The sequence below is a fragment of the Molothrus ater genome, chromosome 1, assembly GCF_012460135.2.
Source record: "Molothrus ater isolate BHLD 08-10-18 breed brown headed cowbird chromosome 1, BPBGC_Mater_1.1, whole genome shotgun sequence".
NCBI classification, from domain to species: Eukaryota; Metazoa; Chordata; class Aves; order Passeriformes; family Icteridae; genus Molothrus; species Molothrus ater.
This window is the reverse complement of record NC_050478.2, coordinates 11090042-11111051: the sequence shown is the minus strand read 5'-3', so window position 1 is coordinate 11111051 and position 21010 is coordinate 11090042. Positions and strand designations below refer to the sequence as shown.

Sequence of the window (21010 nt, the reverse complement as noted above, 5' to 3'; positions counted from 1 at the left end):
AAACCTTTTCCTTCTTGAACCCTGATCACTTGTGTATGTCACGTCCAACCCAACAGTGCCAGCCCAGGAGCTGCCTCCCAGCAGCTGTGGCTCAGCGCAGGAGGGAGCCGGTGTTCATCCCCTGGCTCCGGTGCCGCAGGCGGATCTCTGCGGACACGCCGAACCTCCTCAGCTCGAAGGACGCTACTGCGGATCAAAGAAAAGCATCCAGGATGAGATGTACCAAAAAAAACCCATACTCTGCAGTCCCGGGCTCATGGCTGCCGCCTGGAGCACTCCCAGATCCGAGCAGAAATTCTGTGCTGGAACTGCTCGCCACAAACACCGGCACATCTGTAGGAGCCGGAACTTGGGCACAGCCTTTCGGTTTTCGTGGGTGGGTGTAAAGACCATAAGCAACACGGAATGTTAGAGACATTCAAGTTTTAGACATTGGAATGGGCTGCCAGGGAGGTGATGGAGCCAGAGTCCCTGGAGGTGTTTAAGCACAGACTGGATGCGGCACTCAGTACCTTGGTTGGCATGGTACTGTCCGGTCATAGGCTGGACTCGATGACCGCAGAGGCCTTTTACAGCCTCACTGATTCTGTGATTCCCGTCCGAAGCCAAAGGCTGCTCCCTACTCAGGCAGCCCGGCCCGGCCCGGCCCAGACCCTCTCCGGTACCGGCTGTGGGCCCCGCAGCACGCCCCGCCCGCCGCGCCGCCCCGCGCCCATTGGCCAGCTCGCCGCCGCTCGCTGTCTCTATTGGCCAGCGCCGCTCGGGGCTGTGTCGCGATTGGCCTCGCCCTCCGCCTCCCCCACCTGTCACTGCTGGCACCGCCTCCCGCGCCGCAGTGGGGCGATCGGGCGATGCGCTGACGTCAGCGCCGGGTGGCGGTGCCATTGGCGGGCTGGGTGTGACGAGCGATGTGGCGCGCGCTGCTCCGGGCCGGGAGCGCGGCCCCTCGGAGCTGCCCCGGCGTGAGGGGAGAGCGGCGGGGGCCGAGCGCTCGGACAGCGAGGTGAGCGGGGAGCGGGGCAGGGAGACCTGCCGGGCGGGCCCAGGGCGGCCGCCCTGCCCTCAGCCCTGCCGAGGAGCCTCCAGAACTCTGTATCCGGTTCTGGACTCCTCCGTGCCCGAGAGACGTGGAGCTCCCGGAGCGGCTCTGTCGGAAGGCAGCGAAGATCTTGAAGGGACTGGCGCATCTCCTGCCTGAGGGAGCTGGGTCTGTTCAGCCTTGAGGAGAGACAGCTGAGAGGAGACATCGTTAATATCTATAAATATCAGTGGGAGGGTGCCAAGGGGATGGTCCTCATTGCTGAGCAATAAGGCAAGGGGCAGATGCACAGGAATTCGCACCAGAGCGTGAGGAAGGAATTGCTTTCCCCTGTAGGTGCAGTGGAACAGGAGTCGGTGTGAGCCCCCTCCCCGGGGATGCTCCGGAGCTGTCTGAGTGCAATCCCGTGTGCTCCGGGATGAGCCAGGCTGGGCAGGGAGGTCCCCGGGTGACCCCTGTGGTCCCTTCCAGCCTGACCCGCTCTGGGATTCTTTGGGCTGCCGGGAGCAGCAGAGGCTCGGGCAGGGCAGGTGTTGCTTTGGAGGTGCCTCGGGTTGAAACCCTGTTCCCGAGCCTTTAAAGACTGTGGAGAGGAGAAATCCTCGTGCACAGGATGCCTGGCGTTATAAAGCAGCCAGAGCTGGTGCACAGCTTGAACTTCGGAATTCCTGCCACTGACAGCCCATTAAAATGTTAGGCTCAGCATGGCTGTCCTGCAGCAGCTGCTGCAAGGGCTTCCTGAGAAATAAAAGTGTTTCAAGCACCTGTCAAGTATTGCTATGTGGTTTGTATTGTGGATAAGAAATTTCAGGAAGCTAAAAGCATATGAACCCTCTCAGAATAAAATTGGTGTGCAATTTACACCATGTCAGAGAAACAAGCCGTTAGTTATTTCTCCCACTCTGCCCAGAACCTTATGGATGTTGTTTTTTAGTGAATGACTCCTCATTGTCTGTCTTCAGTAGAACGTGTGCTTCCATCAGGATGCCTGAAGTAAACACAGATCACCTGGATGAGCAGCAGGTGCAGCTCCTGGCAGAGATGTGCATCCTTATCGATGAAAATGACAATAAGATTGGAGCAGAGACCAAGAAAAACTGTCACTTGAATGAAAACATTGACAAAGGTATGGCTTGCTTATCTCCTAATTGAACCATTAAGTTGATTAAATATTTTCAGAAGCATAGTCATGATTAAATTAAAGCCTTGATCTCAAGTGTGTGTTGGATCAAACCAGAGCAAGTGTCTCCCCTTAGGCCCCTCCTCCTCAGCATTAAATATTTAATGTTAAAATTCTGCAGAATGGAGGAACACTCATTTAGAGGCTTTTGTAAAGGAGAGAAATGTGTGAATGCACATACAAGCTTAATAAATATTTTTAATCACATTTTGAAGATGCACTAGTATTTTTCCTGTTATGTATACCTGGTTCTATGTAGCTTTTTCTAAAGAATGCTGTTTACTTCTTTCCTGAGTTCTTTTCAAGTAGAAAAGGATTTCATTTTAAAGTAGTTCACCCAGAGTTCTACTCAAACACTGCTAATAGGACAGGGTTTAACTGATTTTGGGTTTACTTGAGGTTCATCAGATTCAACAGTCTCTCCTGGTAGTGTGTGACCTCTTTCTTTGTACTTAGCGAAAGCATCTTCCTGAAGAGTGAGGAATAACAGACTCAAAAGGTGAAGAAAACAGCAATTATACTGTTTTTAATGGAGCATATTTTTGTTCTGCTTTTGCAATTCTTGAAGGGTCTTGAAATTCAGTTTTTTAGGAATTTTTGAGTCATCTCTTTTTGATTATAAATTTATAGGTGCCAAGCTCTCCTTGGAAGCTTGCCCAAATGTGCACATTGAGAATGGTGAACTGACCAAGTTTAGAAGAACTCCTTTGTTGCATTTTTGTTCTAGGAACTCTTCTAATTTCATGTTTTGCAAAAGCTGACTTAGAAACCTGAATAATAGCTCTTGAGTTATTGATCAAATCCCTGGTTTTTAACATATATTAATTTTAAATTGGATTATGTAAAAATGAGGCCATTATAAGCCCTTAACTGTCTTCATATGTTTTTTTTCTCTTCTATTAAATATCTCAGTTTTGTTGTTTGGGTTTTTTTATTTTTAGGTTTACTGCACCGAGCTTTCAGTGTTTTCTTATTTAATACAGAAAATAAACTGCTGCTGCAGCAGAGGTCAAATGCAAAAATTACATTTCCAGGTTAGTACTGAAACATTGTACTTATATAAATGTTTTATTTAAATCAGTATTTTAAAAAAGTATGTGTCCATCCAATCCTGCAGTGTAACTCATTCTGAGGTTTTAGAATTTACTACTTTGGAGAGGACATTCTTCTTATACTTTTGAGAGTTCAAATTACCTTGTGGGTGAAGGAAGATAATGGGAATACTTGTGTATTGTTATATATATTCTTGGGAAATGGTTGTCCCTGACATGTTTGGTCCTGTTCATGCAAGGTCACAGGGTGTGGTGTTTACCCCTTCTGCTGCAAGACATTTATGGGAGTTGAAGAAATGGCTCTGGTGGCTGTGGAGAGTGTCCCATTGCACTGGTAAAAGCTGATGTGCAGCAGAGCCCTGGTGCCTGGGACATCTGTGGATCTTTGTCTGTGTTGTCTTAACAAACACTTGTTTAACTCTGCCAGAAGTGAGGCAAAAGTGTGGCCAAACCATGCAGTGCATGACTTTGAACACTCCTGAACTGTTACTGTGAAATGCAGATAGAGAGGCTTAAAAATAAGGAGGGGAATCAAATAGAAACAGCTTACATGAGGAGTGCTGGAGGGAGCATGAAGTTGTCTGTTGCAGAATTTTCAGTGGAAAACAAAATCAAGTGTTTCCAACGTGAGGGAGGAAGACATTTTTCTTTTTTCCAAGGGAATCTTTAGAGATTGGTTTTAATTTTTTCCTTCTCTGCTAACCAGTCAAAATGCTTAAATGTGGTTTGTAGATTTTCTAACTCTATTTTAGATGCTTTTGAGCTTGACTTTGATAGACAAAAGCTTGAAACAGAGCATGGATTGGTTGTCCTCTAAACACGGGTATAAACTTTGTATTTAATTCTACTTACTGCCAGCTGTTCTTGAAGCTCTGGGAATATTTTCATTATTCTGTTACATATGAACTCCCAAAAGTAATTTTAATGAGCATTTGAGAGATAAACAAGGTCTTTGCAGACTGGCTCTCTAAGTAGATGTGTTGGGGATAAGAATGCCTGTCCTCGTGTGTATTAAACAGTAGCCTGCAAAGTAGTGCTTGGCAGAGGCAAATCCCAGTGCAAAATATATAGAGGAAAATAAGAGGTGTCAATATCCTCTTTCTGTGACCCTTGTCTGCAAAACAGAAATGAAGCTGGGATATGTTGAATAACTGGCCTTTGTCTCTGGGGGATTTTGGTGTTGTGGTTTTTTGGGTTTTTTTCCCAGGTCCTTGTATGTGTCAAAACTGAACTGATTGAACTTGTTGCAGATTGTTTTACCAACACTTGTTGCAGTCACCCTCTGAGCCATCCACAAGAGCTGGAAGAAAATGATGCCATTGGTGTTCGGAGAGCAGCACAGAGACGGCTGAAAGCAGAGCTGGGAATTCCCATGGAGCAGGTAAAGAAAGGAGGGAGAAACAGGAATTCCTGCCAGCATTTGCCAGCTTACAGACTCTGTCTGGCAGGCAGAGTCAGCCTCAAACCTAAAAATGAACTTATTTTTGGAGATGAAGAGAAGTGAGTGAACTTACAGAGATCCCTGGAGGGTTACACTTGGTCTGTCAGTATGTGGTTCTGACCTTGGCTTCAGGTGGTTGTCAAGTCTTTTCCTTGGGAGATGAGGGCTATGTGCAAGTGTTTGTGTTCACCAGTGCTCACTGAGTGTACAATAAAGTCTGGTAAACATTATTTGAAACATGCCATATAGGAGAAATACACTCCAAGTATTACAAGGTGAGTCTGGCTAGAGAAATGCTGTGCAATTCACGCCATCAAACTGCTTTAAGTTTTTGGTTTTTTTTCTAGTAATTCTTTGTGAGAAAGTGCATTGCAGTTGTACGCTTGGGAACAAATTTCTAAGGAAGAGGATAATAGCTGGTAAATTGTACTGCAATGCCCAGCAGTGCAATTCTCCTGGTCTGGCAGCACTTCTGACAAGTGTTTTGGTTGTAGGTACCTCCAGAAGACATCTCCTACCTGACTCGAATTCACTACAAGGCCAAGTCTGATGGGATCTGGGGAGAACATGAGATAGACTATATCTTATTTGTGCAGAAGGATGTGACACTGAATCCTGACCCCAACGAGATCCAAAGCTACTGCTATGTGACACAGAAAGAACTGAAACAGCTCCTGGACAAAGCTGCCAGGAATGAAGTTAAGATTACTCCATGGTTCAAGCTGATAGCAGAGACCTTTCTCTTTAAGTGGTGGGATAACTTGAATAACTTGAACAAATTTGTTGAGCATGAAAAAATACACCGAATGTGAATAGCTGGGATAAAAGGTGCTGAAGGCTAGCAGTGATGTGTTGTCTCATTAACACTGGAAATCATGATGTATGTGCAGAGAATTGCTCCACATGGAGCATGTTTAATTTATACAGATGTTGTCATAGCCAATGTTTTTTCTTCTGTCCTTTTCACCTCTTCCCCCTCATCCTTGGTTCTCTTGGGCCTATTAAGATCTCATGTAAAATGGATAACTGTAGCATGAAGCCCCTGGGTTCCTCCTCCTCCATTGCCTAGTGAAAGATCCTCAGCCCAGATGTGCCCTGCACACCTGGGAGGGAGCCAGGCATCTCCTGCCCAGCTCAGGCAGGAGGACTGGGCTGCTTCCATTGAACTCAGCCACACATTAAATAATGATTACACATGACTGTGGACTCTGCTGTGATATTGAGACCAACTGCCAGAAGAAAAAAGCAATTCAAAGTAATCAGGATTATTTTTAATTGCAGAAAGCAAATCTCTTCAGCTACTGTACTCTATAATTAACCAAACCCATAAAAGCTTAAGTAATTGGATTGCCTGTGTGGAGTAAGTTTGACTTTGAAGTGCTGACATATGTCTTAAAGCTTTAGATACTAAACACTGTTTGGGGCTTCCTCCCCCCCCCCCCCCCCCCCCAGGATTTTCTGATTAGTTGATGGTTGAGTACTGGATATCTCAAATTTAAAAAAAAAAAGTCAATTACAGTAAATGTAAGTGGTACTTGTCTAATGTCAGTAGTCTGTCTTTGGAGACAGGATGTGCGCTAAATAGCTCTTCTCCATTTTCAGAAAACAAGGCATCTTGATACAAGGGCTTTTCTTTTCCTGTAATAGTCATTCCCAGACAACTCAAACCCCTAAAACCCCATAATTCAAGACTTACAATTTGTGGGCTTACACTGGGTCTTGATGTCAGTTAATTAGAAATTGTACCAGAGTACCAGAGCTAATCCTTTTTGATCCTGCAGTCAATCAATTGCTAGTAACTTAGGAGGCTTTTTCAGTAAGACAAATACTCAAGGGTGCTTCAATTTTAATTATAGACTGGGGGAAGGGAGGGTCCTCAAAAAAGTGTAATTTCTTCTGTTAGCAACTACTCAAACTAGTTTTTAAGTTCTCCCAGAGCCTGATGAGATAGGATGTTTGTCATCCAACTTATCATTAAAAGTAAACATGGTTGTAATGATTCTGTGTCTGGATTTGGGGTAAAATTAACTTTTTCCATGGTCAAGGTTTCTCTTTCTCATCCCTGTTGTGACTGCAGCACTGAAGCTTCCATGTACCAGCACCTCCAGTGGTTCAAGGTTTTAGAGCCAAGTTTGTTGTGTATTGGCCAGAACTGATGCATTCTTTCAAAGCAAATAATACCAGGTGAGGGAGCAGTGATGGGATGTAGCAGCTCTCTTGAATTCGGTGCAATCAGCCATGTTACCCAGCTGCAGGCAGTGGAGAAGTTCTCAATACTTTTTAAATCTAACTTTATAATTAAACCACCTTGCCTAAACCCTTGGACTCTTGTTTTCTTTCCAGATGTGAAGCCACATGGAGAATAATCTCTGTCATTGCCACACTCTAAGCAGCACCCTGCCTATCAAACACCACTGAAGTATCAGGATGTTGGCAGGGCAGCAGGGCACAGATCTATGAAAAAAAAGTTTTGTTTTTCTAGTTCAGCTTGGAGCAAAAGCTGGCAAAAACAGATCCTGAAGGAGAAGTCCTGAGCATACAAAAGCTGAAAGAGAAGTTTTGCTTAACAGTTCCTCCAAGTCCCTCAGTTTTTCTTGGCATTGGTCTTCTTTGCAGCATTACAGTATGCTTTAATCTGAATTTATTACACAAAGTAGATGAGAGCAGCTCTGTTAATTTACACATGCTGCAAAATCTGACATCTGAACAGTCACTGGCTGTATTTCAAAAAGTAGTGATTTGAGGGTTCTTCCTTTGCCCTTATTTTTTTGGGTGTATGTGTTAATTTTTAACATGGATTTGAAATGTACTGTTCAACCAACACATTTATAATGCATAATTTTACAAACCTCTATGTAACCATTGACCAAGTAGGGACAAAAAGAAACTATTTCACATTTGACAATGTATTTTGCCTTAAGCAGATACAGAATTTTGTCAATAGGGTCCTGAAGAGAAAATGCCTTGCTAAGCCAAGGATGACAGTAGCATGTGCTTGACACAAAATTTCAGTTTGATCCTCATTCTCTACATATCTGAAATATTAATCTGAAATATTCAAGGTTGTAAGGTGTAACCTTCCCATTACAGGTGGCAGGTCAGTACTAGAACTGCAGTTTCTCCTCCAGTCACCCTGTAGCTCAGTAAAGGGGCAGCACTGCTCCCATGCTTCAGTGCACAAACACAAACTTTGTGTTGTTCTTGATGCCTTTCTGTTACTTCCCTACCTGTTTCAGCCTTCACCAGCAACATAAACTCATCACAAATGATTATCTGCATGCAGCAATCCAAACCTTACTGAACCCAGACATTTTTTATAATGGTAGTTTAACAAAGTGTTCACATTTCTAGACTTAACCTCATTTTAAATTAGGTTTGTATAGAAATATAAACACTTTACTGATACATGAAAGTCAGGAATAAGAATATGTACATGAAAGTCAGGAATAAGAATATGGAAGAAAGTATTTTTTTTATATCTTTATATAAATGGTTTCTGCCACTAGAACTGGGAAATTTCTCTCATGGCATTTCTTGGAACTGCAACATCAAGACATTGAAATATTGAAGTTGAAGTATCTTAACCATGAACATAAAACACACACTTAAACACCAAGTATTACCAAAAAAGATGACAGGACTAGAAATTCGTTTTAATAAATTTAATTTTGATTTTAAATTGGAGTTTTTGATTAGTTTTTAATTTTGATTCAGAAGACTGCTTATCTTCTCTGTGTTTTGCCAGATTTTCTCTTCCCAGCCAGCAGATGTCTTGGCTTCAAGTTGAATATGTGCCTGTCTGCCTCTCCTTTCCTGCCCAGGCGATTCATTTTCTTTTGAGCTTTCTTTGCCATAATCTTGACCTTCTTCACCATCTATTTAAAAACAAACAGACATGCAGAGTAACTTCCTCAGTAACTCAGGTAACAAGCTTTACCTTTAAGAAAACCCACTAAGCTGGGTGGTTTTATCGAGGACATTAACACCAACTCTAGAGCGGTAACACTATCAAAGTGGCACTAACCATCCTTGGCAGAACTTTCCAGTGCACTAACAGGATCATGCTGTGCCTGGAATTCCTCACTTACTAAAGGTGGAACTCCACAGTTTGAAGAATTCTTCCTTCAGATTTGCATTTAGAGACAAGAATTAAAATGTACTTCTTTGGTCTATATTATTATAGATAATAATGGTCTATGTTATTTGTAAGAAGGAAGTAGAGAAACAGAGTCCAAATGAAAAGATGATCAAGCTGCAGTGAGACCGAGCACAAACTCTGGACAAACATAAGCAGCCTGAAGCTCCCCAGGAGCTGCTCCAGGTACAATCATGCTGGTTGAGCTGCCCAGCAGGTGAATACAGTAAATAACAAACCTTCTCATCCCGGAGGCCAGACACATCCCGTGGCGTGCGAGAGCAGCTGCGGCTGCGTGACACCGACCGGGGCGTCTCAGACTCGTCGCGCTTCCGCTTCCTCGTGCTGCTGCGGGACCTCCTCACGTAATGGGCCTGAAATTGAACACATCATCCAACCCTTAAAGCCAGAAACAATCACCTCATTTCTGATCAGAGTCATAGGAAAAACAGGAAGTGGACTGCTGTGATAAATTATATTGGTTATTCCATAGTAACATAAAGATCTTGACAGATGTTGGTCATTGTCTCTCTGTCCTACAGGAACATTCACATTTCATTTAGCTTTTTTTCCTCCACAATTACTAACTGGCTTTTTTCTTTGGGTGGAGTAGACTCAAAACTAATCAATAAAAAGATACAAATTAATGGAGAGCAACACTTAAGTAATTTTGCAACAGCAAAAGAGCAATGACGAAGCCTACCCTGATTAATTTCCTGTGCACTGGGCATAGCCCTAAAGAATTTCAGTCATAAAGACTGATTATGTATAGCATTAAGTATTACATTCCTACATTGCTCCTACCTCAACATGGCATGGCAGCTCTGAGAACCATAAATGCTTGCTTCAGATGTGTAATGTTGACAGTTCTTGTTTCCTAACTCCTTGTGTAGCTAAAGAATTAGAAATCTCAAGATCCAGGGAGCTGTAATACTGCTGGATTTGCTGTACAAAATGTTTTGGGTTTTTTTCATTTATGTTAAAATGTCTCCTGAAGGCCAGTCTCTGATGAAGTACTTTATCTGCCTTACATTTAAAGATGCCAGCTGCCCTCAAAAACTTCAATTACAGCTTATGGAATTAATGAACTATAAAAAGATAGGCCTGATCTATTGCTATTACTATTTCTGACATAGTAGAGTCTCATCCAACAAAGCAGACTTCAAAATTAAGAAGTATGCTTAGCTAAGCCTGTTCTTGAACCCTACACAAATTCCAAGAAAGCAGTGCACATTCTTGACAAATGTTAGTTTTTCAGCTTATACAACCTGTTTCGGTCACATTGCTCAAAAAATTCCAGTACCAACTGCCTCATCTGCAGTTCCTAATTCATCCTTAACAGACCCAACCTCTCTCTTGTGCCAACTTTAAAAAGCAATTCAACTGTGCTCAAAGAAATCTAAGTCTCTTTTAAATAAATATTATGTTCAATTAGCAAAAACTTACATCATCTTTATTAGTCATGTCAAGTCCAAGATCAGTCATTTCTTTCTCTAACACCTTCCTCTGGACCTGTAAAAACACAGTTAAGAAAACACATTTCTTTTTAAAAAAATCCTTCCCCCTTACTTTTTGTCCCAACATACCACCAGAAGTCCATTATATTCACTTCATATTTCTGGCTTTATCAATGACACAGGTAACTGACATCCTACCTTCACATTTCATTTTTTGCAACTTATTTTTTTGCACCCATAAATTCTGCTTCACAGGACTCCAATGGCCCAACATTCCTAAAGATGATATAATTAGTTTGCCTTTTCAGGGGGAAGCTGACAAGGAAAGGTTGTTTGGTCAAAAATGTTTCCTTTTCTCCCAAAAGGCACATACTCTGGAGAAGGTAAGAGATCCTGGGGGCAACAGCAGCTAGATTCATTTTCTCAAATGTCTAGTTACCAGTTTATTACTTTGCAATTGTCCTGGACTGGTTAGAAGAGACTGCCATCAGACAGAGTGATACCTGGCTACCAAAAAGACACATCACCTCTTCCAGAACAAATTCTACATTATTATGATTTTAAGTAATTATCTAATTCCTATAACTCTTTTGAATTTTAAGCAAACAGACAATATACAATGAAACAACCCACTTAAACAAACTGAATCACATTATTAAAAACCTTTTCTGCAATACATACGGAGTTTTACACAAGATGCACTTATGTGACACAAAAAAAAGGGCTACTATCCCTCCTCAGCTAAGCAGTGACCAGAATTCTTGAGAGAACAGAAGGGAGCAACAGAAGGGCCAAGTATGAGCAAAAGTCACCAGTTCCACCATCCAACAGTGATACATGCTTTCATGATGCTGTTACATAGCAGCAAAATTTTTTTTACAGAACATGTTTTTACAGAACATGTTCTACACTCACCTTTTTAGCTGTTCTAGGCATCCTTGGACCGTGAACATCTTTTTCCTTTGACTGCAGGATTTTCAGTTTCTTCTTTTCTCGGATCTTTCTTGCCAATTGTCTGATTTCCATCATTTCTTCATCTTCACTTTCTGGTTCACTGTCATATTCTCCAGCAGCTTCTCTCAGCTCTTCTTCTTTCTCTAATTCTTCCAGTTTCTTAGATTTTGAAGAGGTAAAATGGAGATCAGATCCTTGACTTATGATCCTCAGCATCACATTTGTACACGGTCCTGGGCCATGACAGCACACAGGCCCTTGAAAAAGGAACTACATTGCCTGATAACCACAGTGAGCCACAGCTAATGGAGCTGGTGATAGAGATTACTGTGAACCCATGGACACACTGCTGTGCAGACCAACTCCATCACTCCACATCAACACTTGGCTAAATTTGTGTGGCTGCCCAAAGCTGCCCAGGGTGTGAAAGCAGCTGTACTGTCCTGGGAGCTGTGCTTGCTCTGCCATTTCTGGAAACAGACTGAAAAACCCTCCTCTTCTGACATTCAACATGAGTCCAGAACACCAGCAATTCACAGGAACCCAGCTGCATAACTGGCAGCCTCCATGGGCTCACCACTCCTCCTTAACAACCCAGCAGGAAATCCAAACAGTGATTGTTATTAAATAAAAATGTTACAGATTGAGCATTCAATCCATTTCCTCCACAGACATAAATCTGATGGATGGATTTCATATTATTAAAAAAACATAAAGTTTGACAGCTACATTCCTGTAGTTGTAGTCAAAGAACAAAGAAATGTAACTTCTAGTGCAAACCTCCTATTTTAGAATGGAACAGATAAGATCACCATCATTCTGACAAGGTGAAGCAATTTTCCATTCTTCTGAAATTCTGTCCTTTATCATTTAAAAACTAGTCTCTTTTCCCGTAACAATTGCAGACAATGCAAAAAATAACAGGTTCTCATGATACATTGTTTTTAATCTACAAACGGTAACTGCAAAAAACAATTAAGAGATAAAAAGGAAAGAAAAGTGTAAAGCAAAAAATGGAAAACTCACTCTCATTATATCAGGATCAATGTAGTCAAGTATATTATGGCCTTCCCATATCTCTGGAATCTTATCATATTTCTCAGATGAATTCATTAAGTCCCAGTATTCTTAAAAATACAACAAAAGTTGATAAAGAGACAAAAATTAATTTTAAAGAATGTTCCCTTAACAAAAAACAACACACAGAACACACACACAAATGAAGTGCCCTATCCCTAAGAATCTGGCAGCAGCTCTGCTATATTCACAAATATTTCTGATCTCCATCCTACTGCCAAAGATTGTTCAGTTATGGCATGACCCACTGCCCCAAGACATGGCAGCAACAAAAACCCAGCTGAAACACAATACATGCAGTTCTCTCTCATATTGATACTTTCTTAACAAAGAGAGCATCAGAAATTAATGAAATACTATAATACATAATGGAAAGAAAAAAATCACTTGAATAATCAGACCAGCTGTTTCATGTCTGTGACTCCAAAATGGGAAACAGCTGAGTAACATCACAAAACACATCAGTAAAGATCTCCAGTTCTGGAACAGAAGGATAGTATGCAATGAAATGGTGGCACTAGCAATTAGTTGCAAGGAGTCAGGTTTAGGTATTCCCCCTTAAGGCTCAAATAGCCACACTTTAGTAATAATAATGGTAATACCAATTCTTATCTAATACTTACTCTGCAGATCCAAAATATAATCATCTCCCATTTCAAGTTCAATATCTCTCTCCTGCAAAGACATACATGGCTTTAGATATCATCTAATTTAGAAGCTACGGACTGACACAGCAAATTTAAAATCCAGCTGCTGATTTCCTGATTTAGAGATGCCACTTACCAATTTCCTCTTGGGAGTGTCCACTTCCATGCGTTTCTTACGAGCTACTACTCCTTCAGGTATAAAAGGCAGTCGCTCCTGGAACAAATCCACCCCAACAAAAAAAGGAAAAGTTCACATCAATTTTTTTTACACTGCTATAAATCACCAGCTGCACTGTAATGTATTTCTGAAGAATAAATATCCCAAGCTCCCAGCAGGAAAGGCACTTGGAGATAATAAATTAGAAAACTTCATCATATGAATCTGTTTGCAGATTAACAATGACAGAATTCTTATCCTACTTAAGAAGTACTGGGAAATACATTAAATAGTGTAAACATGTAGCCTACCTTGTTATCTCTTTTGGTTGGCATGGCCAAGTGTAATCTATTCAGTACTTCATTCACTTTGTTTCCTTTCATTTTCGTATCAACACGATGGGCCAACAGTCTGTCACAGGCCTGAAAGGGCACATGGCAAGGTAAGGTGAGGAACAAACCCTTTTAGACACAGCAAATGACACTGCAATTCAATCCCAAGTATCTGGCTTCATATCTTACTCTTTTTTTGTCTTATACTTCTAACTCTCAAGAAAGCATCAAATTATTCTACATTAAAGGCATCCTGGGAAGATGCATATGCAGGTAAGTATTTTTTTAAATAGCACTCAGAAAAAAATCACAATTAAAAAAAATTATCACAACATTATTTTCCATTTTCACCCAAGCTCACTGAGGTGCAACAAGGAAAACATTTTTGAAGTTTATCAGTATAATGCAGTCTAACTAAGATTAAACTCATAAAGTGAAGCAAGATAGTAGCTGTTCATTTGGGATAAAACTAAGAGAATGCACCTACCTCTGTTTTAACTTGGATTACACCTTCTTCAGTTAGCGTACTTGTCTCAATTACAGAAAATCCTTCTGCTTCAAAAGCTTCAAATATTTTCTAAAATTGAAAAAGTAACCCAAATAATGACATCCTGTGCATTTCTTAATATACCACAATACATAAAGACCAGAAATTTTAATCCAATATCAGTACATACAATGTATTACTATTTTATTAGAAGGTGTTTCTAAAATGATGGAAAGTTTACAATTATAGTTCTATTTAATCTCTTTCTTATATTCTAAGCAAATAAAAAAGGCACCTATAAATGACCCATAAGGGAAAAAGAAACAAAAAGAGTGAGAGAAACACAAATTCTATGTGCTTTAGCCTGTAGATAAAATTGAATTAAGCCTGCAGGACCTTTTATTGCAACTGTTCAGCAAGACCTCTGAGTCTAGTGCTCACTGTGCCTGTCACTGAAAGGATTATTGAGTAAAGCTATTGTCTAACTTCCAATTAAGGCAGTAACTGAAAGTTCTCACACCATCAGAGATTTCTGAAACCATTAAGAACCTGCCTCCCATTTAGCATTTAAAATACTTAGGCCAGGACTACATTAGACAGTACTAAAGAAAGATGGGGTCGAGACCTGCAAAGCTACCTCCCACTGCACAAATAGAGCACCTCAATTAAGGAATGATCATGTAAAAGATTTTGCCCAATAAAAATTATAACCATCCACACTGCCCACACAGAATTCTTGTAAACATCAGAAGACAAAGAGGTGAGAGAAGTAGCCTAACCTGGCTCTCTTCAGGAAGTTCTGAAATCCTCTTCACATCGCATTTGTTTGCAACGATTATAAGGGGCTGATAAAAAGGCAATAAAAAAATCTTAATTCAAGTTACCATGTTATAAACCCCTGGGGTTTGTTAATAATGTGAACAAAACTCACCTTGTTGGCAAACAATGGCTTAATATTTCTGAAGAGCTCCACCTGCTCCTCCAGGCTGTGCCCACACTGCTCAGACACATCCATGACGTAGAGCACAGCAGCACGCAGATGTGCCAGGGCAGTGATAGCCTGCATCTCAATGGTGTTCCTGTCCTCCAGGGGGTGATCCAAAATACCAGGAGTGTCTACCACCTAAAATTAACATCATTCAGCCAGGTGTTACTGATCAGCTATTGCAGAACACATGGCTGATTGTTCATTGATATTGTCTTTTTTAAGACAGTGACAGTTTTTCCTTTCAGTCATAAATAGAACTGTGAGCTCTGCCAAACTGAGAATGTAGAAATGGAAGAAGAATGAGGTTTCATAACCAACACTCCAAGTATTGTAGAGGAAGGGAAAATGCTGCCCCTATCCAGCCCAGAATTTGAGAGCGATAAAAAGTGATCTGGCTTTAGTCAATAATTCCATTTCCCATCTTCCCTCCAATTGAACACAGACCCATGCATGTACATTTTTAGAACAAGTTTTGACTGCTGCTCTCACTTGGCACACTGCACCTTGCACAGCAGCTGTCAGACACACCATGTCTCATCAAGACACAAAAATGTAGCTCCTATGGCAAAAAGGCAAATCAGGCTATAACCAGCTCACTCTTTCAAGAAACTGCAAAATAGTAACAGTCCTTACCTGCCAACGTAGATACTTATAATCCATATGTCCCACAAAGAGAGATTTCGTGGTAAAGGCATAAGGCTGCACTTCTACATCTGCTCTTGTAACCTTAAAACAAGATTTAGTCACACACATTTATTTAAAAATTCCTGAAGTTGAAAGCAGCATATTCTAATTATAATGCACTGCCTTTGCTACAGGGTAAAAAAAAAAAAAAAGCTAAAAACTGGTTATTCTAGCTTCTCTGCAAGTATTTGTCTATCAGAAAATATGCTAATGGGATGCTATTGTGGAAAAGGTAGGGATTTTTAAGAGTGAAATCTATCAAAACTTTCCATTTATTCCTCCAGGAATTTCATTCAACCTCTACTCACACATTTGAACTTCTAATGCTCACATCAGACACTGCCACAACTATATCAAATTGTTTAAAAGTTACCTTATTTCAATTAAATTGTATCTCAGTATTATCTATGGAAAAACCACTCACATACCTTATTTATAAAGCTGGACTTCCCAACATTTGGGTAGCCACACAGCAGAAGAGTTCGTGTATTGGGATCAATGGTTGGCAAACGAGACAAATGCTGTCGCACTGAAATGTGGAAAAGATTTTTTAAGTATCTCTGATAACTTATTTTACTGAGATGGAGTAACTACACATATGCTGAATTGTTTACCTAAAAATTAGTAACATTTCTGATATATGATCATTTATGAAAGTATGTAACAATTTGCAGATTTCACAAGTATCTACATACAACAAAAATAAAATTTAAGAAATATTTAAGAAATGAAGACCACTGTATTACAGCTAAAATGAGTCCACCAAGTCAGGCAACGTAACCTGAAGGAATAATAAATCTGAAGTAAGGAGTAATGTCTGCAAAATCTTTAGCAACATTTTTCACATACATGTTAGTGAAAAGAATGGTAAGTAAAAGCATGTCTGTGACTTTTAAACAAAGAAAAAGTTTTACCACTGTTAGTAATACCATAAAATTTAATAAATATTCAAAGAGAAAACGATTTTGTTGAAAAATAAACACAAAGTATTGGGGGATTTTAAAACCGTTCCTGTGTTTCCTGGATCTGTAACCTGTACTAAACACATTCTTCTACTAAGCCTAATAAATTTTGTACCAAATTCAGGTGCCTTTTTTCAGCCCATATGTAACACCAACCTTGCTCCAAATACTCCAGGCTCTGTTTCTGTCTCTTGATGATGGTGCACATGCGGCCCAGGGCGGCGCGTTTGAGCTGCTTGCAGCGGTACAGGGAGTCCCCGTACTTCATCAGCCGCACGTAGTCCTTGGCCACGCTGCAGGCACAGGCAAGCACACATTGTCAATCCCCAGGCAGGGGCAAAAACAGAGAAATGAGGTGATCACAGGTCAGCCAACCATCCCCCAGGCACGGGCAAAACAGAGAAATGAGGTGATCACAGGTCAGCCAACCATCCCCCAGGCACGGGCAAAACCAGAGAAATGAGATGAGCACAGGTCAGCTGTAGCCATGATATTTTCTGAAAAATCCTTTCCTTAGAATGTTTCCTCCTGAGAAGCTGAGAGGCCTCAGGAACAAAATGTAACCAATGGTTGTTAACTGCTGCTGTGGAATGCAACAAGTGGATCTGTGATTGGTCTCATGTGGTTGTTTCTAATTAATGGCCAATCACAGCCCAGCTGGGTCAGACAGAGAGTCCGAGCCACAAGCCTTTGTCATTCATTCCTTCTTTTTCTATTCCTAGCTAGCCTTCTGATGAAATCCTTTCTTCTATTCTTTTAGTATAGTTTTAATGTAATATATATCACAAAATAATAAATCAAGCCTTCTGAAACATGGAGTCAGATCCTCATCTCTTCCCTCTTCCTCAGACCCCTGTGAACACAGGTCACAGTCAGCCACAATCCCCCAGACACAGGCAAAACCAGAGAAATGAGATGATCACAGGTCAGCCACAATCCCCCAGGTATGGGTAAAACCAGAGAAATCAACAGCCCTTACTTGTCAATCAGGTTCTTGGCAATATTGATCTGCCCCAAAGCCAGCTTGTAGTGGTCTTTGTCGTACAGGACATTCATCAGGTCCGCATAAAAAGGATGAATATCCTAAAACAAAAGCAGAATCTTGTTAAGTTAAAAGCAGAATCTGATGTTAAGTATTTTCTCGTATTTTTTTACTCTACGATGACTATTTCTTGCACACAATAGAAGTTCTTTTTTTTTTCCCCACAACAATGGACTGGAGAACAAATGACACTAACACAAATGACACTAAAAGCCAAACAATCTTCATTACTATCTTATGTTAGAAAAATAATCTGCTTGGTCATTAAATGTATGAATCTTAATTGCTCTGAATTTCTTCTGCAAACACATCTTTGACTTATTCATACAGAGTTTCCAGTTGATCTTTTGCTTTCTAAAATACTTCATATTACAACTTTGACGTCTCTTTTTTTCCAATAAAAAGTGCAAGAAGCCAACTGAAATTGTGTCTAAGAGGAAATTCATATTATTGCAGAAACACAGCAATACTATTAATTCCTTTTCTTTTCTGAGTGCTGCATTAAATTCTATACAAGACTGGACAAAAAGAGTTTTTTAAATGCCCAAATAAATTCTTAACTTTTCAACTGGCAACTTTTCAAGTGGCATCACTGGTACAAATCTTTTAAGTAGTGTATTTTAGCTAGTTATATATTTACCTGAAGAAATTTCATCATGTTAAAAAAAACTCCAGAAGATATTTCTGGGAATTCTGGAGCAACACTCACTGGATATGAAATTTTCAAGAAAAACAATTTAATAGGTGAATAATTTCAGTCTGAGCAGAAAAGTGCCCATAAAAGAGTCCCACCGGGCACCCGGATACAGCTGCAGTTGTTGGAAGTTAATACCGTGCTTCTAACCCACCCTTTATGGGGCTGATGACAACATTTATGTTGTCAAATTAACTCCTGAAGATGGGAAGCAATATGATATATTACATTTCTTGGTATTGCCTCAGGAAGATTAAACATAAGCAGAATTTCCATATGCACACACAAAGAAGAAATAGGCGGACACAACATACTCAAAACCCCCACATTTTGTCTTAATTTAAAAGCAACTTCTGGAAAACATATCATATCAGCTAAAAGCTTGTAAAATCCAGCCTTTCATGACCATCCACGGGCACAACTTAGACTTCTGTTCTTCATAGGAACATACAACTTTTGCAGTACAGGTTTTGCCCACTACTCACATTAAAATCTACTTGAAATCAGCCAAATTGTCTACACAGAGAAATCAGCAAATGAGAAAACACTTACATCTAACTTCGGGAAATCTGTTAAGATCTGAGTGAGTCTGTCATGGTAATTTTGTTGAGTAAATTTGACTTTTCGCATATAAAAATGTCGAATCCGATGGATTTGATAATGTTTGTGAATGACAGTTGGGGTCTTTCGCTGAGTCTTTGACAATGTCAAATCTATGAAGTCCTGCAATCGAGAAAACATGATTACTTACACAAAACGTCAAGTTCTTGTAAAGGCAATAATTTTATTTTGGAGGAGGAGCACGCTGACGAGTTAAGTACAGCCAGAGTTGGACACGTATGTTTTACGGCGGGTAGGAATAAGAAGTTTGCACATTCCCTGTCCAGTTTCTATTGCAATGGACCGAGGCCCTGCCAGTCAGAGCCCTGCCGGAGCTCCCCTCACCGTGCTTAAAACCCCTTTTTTCCGACTGGCAAAAGACTTTATTTTGAAGCAAGACGCTGCGATGAGTTTCGGTATGAGGCAGGTTGGAAAACAGGGATTTTTATGGGGGACACCCCCGCAGGGAGAAGCGCGACCTCAGGATCCCTGCTCAGGAGCCTCTCTGACAGGATCCCCCCGACACTGTACATGGTACGGGCCGCCGGGCGCAGCAGCACCAGCACGGGCGAGTCCACGGCTCCCGCCGGAGGGGGAGGAGGCGCAGGCCGACACCACGCCGGCACCGCGGAAGGGGCAGGAGGGCAGCGCGGTCCTCGGAAGGCGCCGAGCGAGAAGAACGGGAGGGACGGCCCGGTGCAGAGGGCACTGAGGGCAGGGGCCGGGGCAGGGGCCGGGGCAGGAGTGGGGGAGCGCGACCGTACCTTGGCAGACGGAACCACCGTGATCTTCTTGAAGTTGTAGAGCGCCATGGCCACCGCCACCGCCGCGCCACGCGCCGGAAAGGGAGCGCGCCCCGCGCTCTCGCGAGAGCTGCGCGCGTCCGGCCCGGGCGGGCCGGGAGCGGGAGGGAGGGAAGGAGGGAGGGAGAGAGGGATGGAGAGACACGGGGAGGATAGAAGCGGGGAAGGCGCTTGGGGTTGAGTCTGAAAAGCACTTGATCGCCAGCAGGGTTCTGGCAATGGCTCCCTGATGTGATGATTCGGGGCAGACAAGGCTTGAGCCCCGTAGGGCCGCGAAGGCAAAATACAGCCTCAGCCTGTTAAGCGCTGAGTAAAGGCTGATCTCCATTCGCACGAAGGAGTTAATAGTGCTGTGGCCCAGCAGAGGCACCCACCAGATGGATCCACCAGATGGATCTCCAGGAGCAGCTCTGGGTCACCCATGGGATGCGTGGAAAAATAGTTTGGGATTGTGCAAGAATCACAGAATCTGTTAGGTTGGTAAACACCTCCGAGGTCACTGAGTCCAAACACCACCATGTCAACTCAATGCCACTTTGCCACATCCTTAACTCTTTCCTCAAGGCCTTCCAGGGACAGTGACTCCATCACCTCGCTGGGCAGCCTGTTCCAGTGTCTGATCATCCTTTCTCTGAAGAAATTCTTCCAAATGTCCAGCCTAAACTTCCCCTGGCACAGATTGAGGTGATGTCCTGTTGTCCTGTCACTGGTTCCCTGGAATAAGAGGCCGAGCCCCCTCTGGCTGCAGCCTCCCTTCAGGGAGTTGTAGAGAGCAGTACAACTGAGCCTCCTGTTCTCCAGGCTAAACTCCCCCAGCTCCCTCAACTGCTCTTATGGAATTTGTGCTGCAGACGCTGCTCCAGCTCCATAGCCCTTCCCTGGACACAATCCAGCACTCAGTGTCTTTATTGAAGAATGTCATGTCTCAGAGAGTGTCTTGAAAGACATATGGGATGTTAAGAGGAAGAATGAAAGCTGTGAAGACCAAGGGATTAACGTTGATAAGGGAGGGAAAAGTGTGGGGAAATTGAGAGAAAAAGGGATAAAAGAGGCTGGTAGCACACCATGGTCAGTACAAATGTCTGATCATACACTGCACATCCTATCACTGCCGTCTGCCCTTTTTACTAAACTCCATTCCTGACCATTCTCCAGATTGAGGGGGCTCTCTGTTCTGTTCCTGTGAGTGAGAAGCCAGGTGCCTGCCACAGGAAAAGAGCTCCATGGTGGCCATGTTCCTGGGGTGCCAGGAACTGGAGGGACCATGGTGCAGGCACAC

General features: G+C 42.1%; 2 protein-coding genes across 3 annotated transcripts; one reads left to right on the top strand and one right to left on the bottom strand.

Annotated features, from left to right (window-relative positions):
* The first annotated feature begins 882 nt into the window (after nt 1-882).
* IDI1 (isopentenyl-diphosphate delta isomerase 1) lies at nt 883-7029 on the top strand. Of its 2 annotated transcripts, none has more exons than XM_036405136.1 (5): nt 883-1003; nt 2002-2165; nt 3161-3253; nt 4522-4652; nt 5207-7029. In XM_036405136.1, the coding sequence occupies exons 1-5, from the start codon at nt 909-911 to the stop codon at nt 5522-5524; spliced, it is 801 nt and encodes a 266-aa protein (XP_036261029.1). In that variant the 5' UTR covers nt 883-908; the 3' UTR covers nt 5525-7029. The 2 variants fall into 2 exon arrangements, with proteins under 2 accessions (XP_036261029.1, XP_036261036.1); XM_036405143.2 differs by having other exon boundaries at nt 896-1003; nt 2005-2165.
* A 1330-nt stretch (nt 7030-8359) lies between these two features.
* Nucleotides 8360-19800, bottom strand: GTPBP4 (GTP binding protein 4). The gene is made up of 17 exons (XM_036405122.2): nt 19693-19800; nt 18881-19051; nt 17572-17675; nt 16749-16885; nt 16059-16159; nt 15580-15672; nt 14890-15081; nt 14738-14803; nt 13959-14048; nt 13451-13561; nt 13119-13196; nt 12959-13010; nt 12285-12385; nt 11220-11417; nt 10294-10359; nt 9087-9221; nt 8360-8587 (listed from the first exon to the last, which is right to left on the bottom strand). Exons 1-17 carry the CDS (start codon nt 19738-19740, stop codon nt 8435-8437), a joined length of 1896 nt encoding a protein of 631 aa, XP_036261015.1. The 5' UTR covers nt 19741-19800; the 3' UTR covers nt 8360-8434.
* Nucleotides 19801-21010: the final 1210 nt, after the last annotated feature.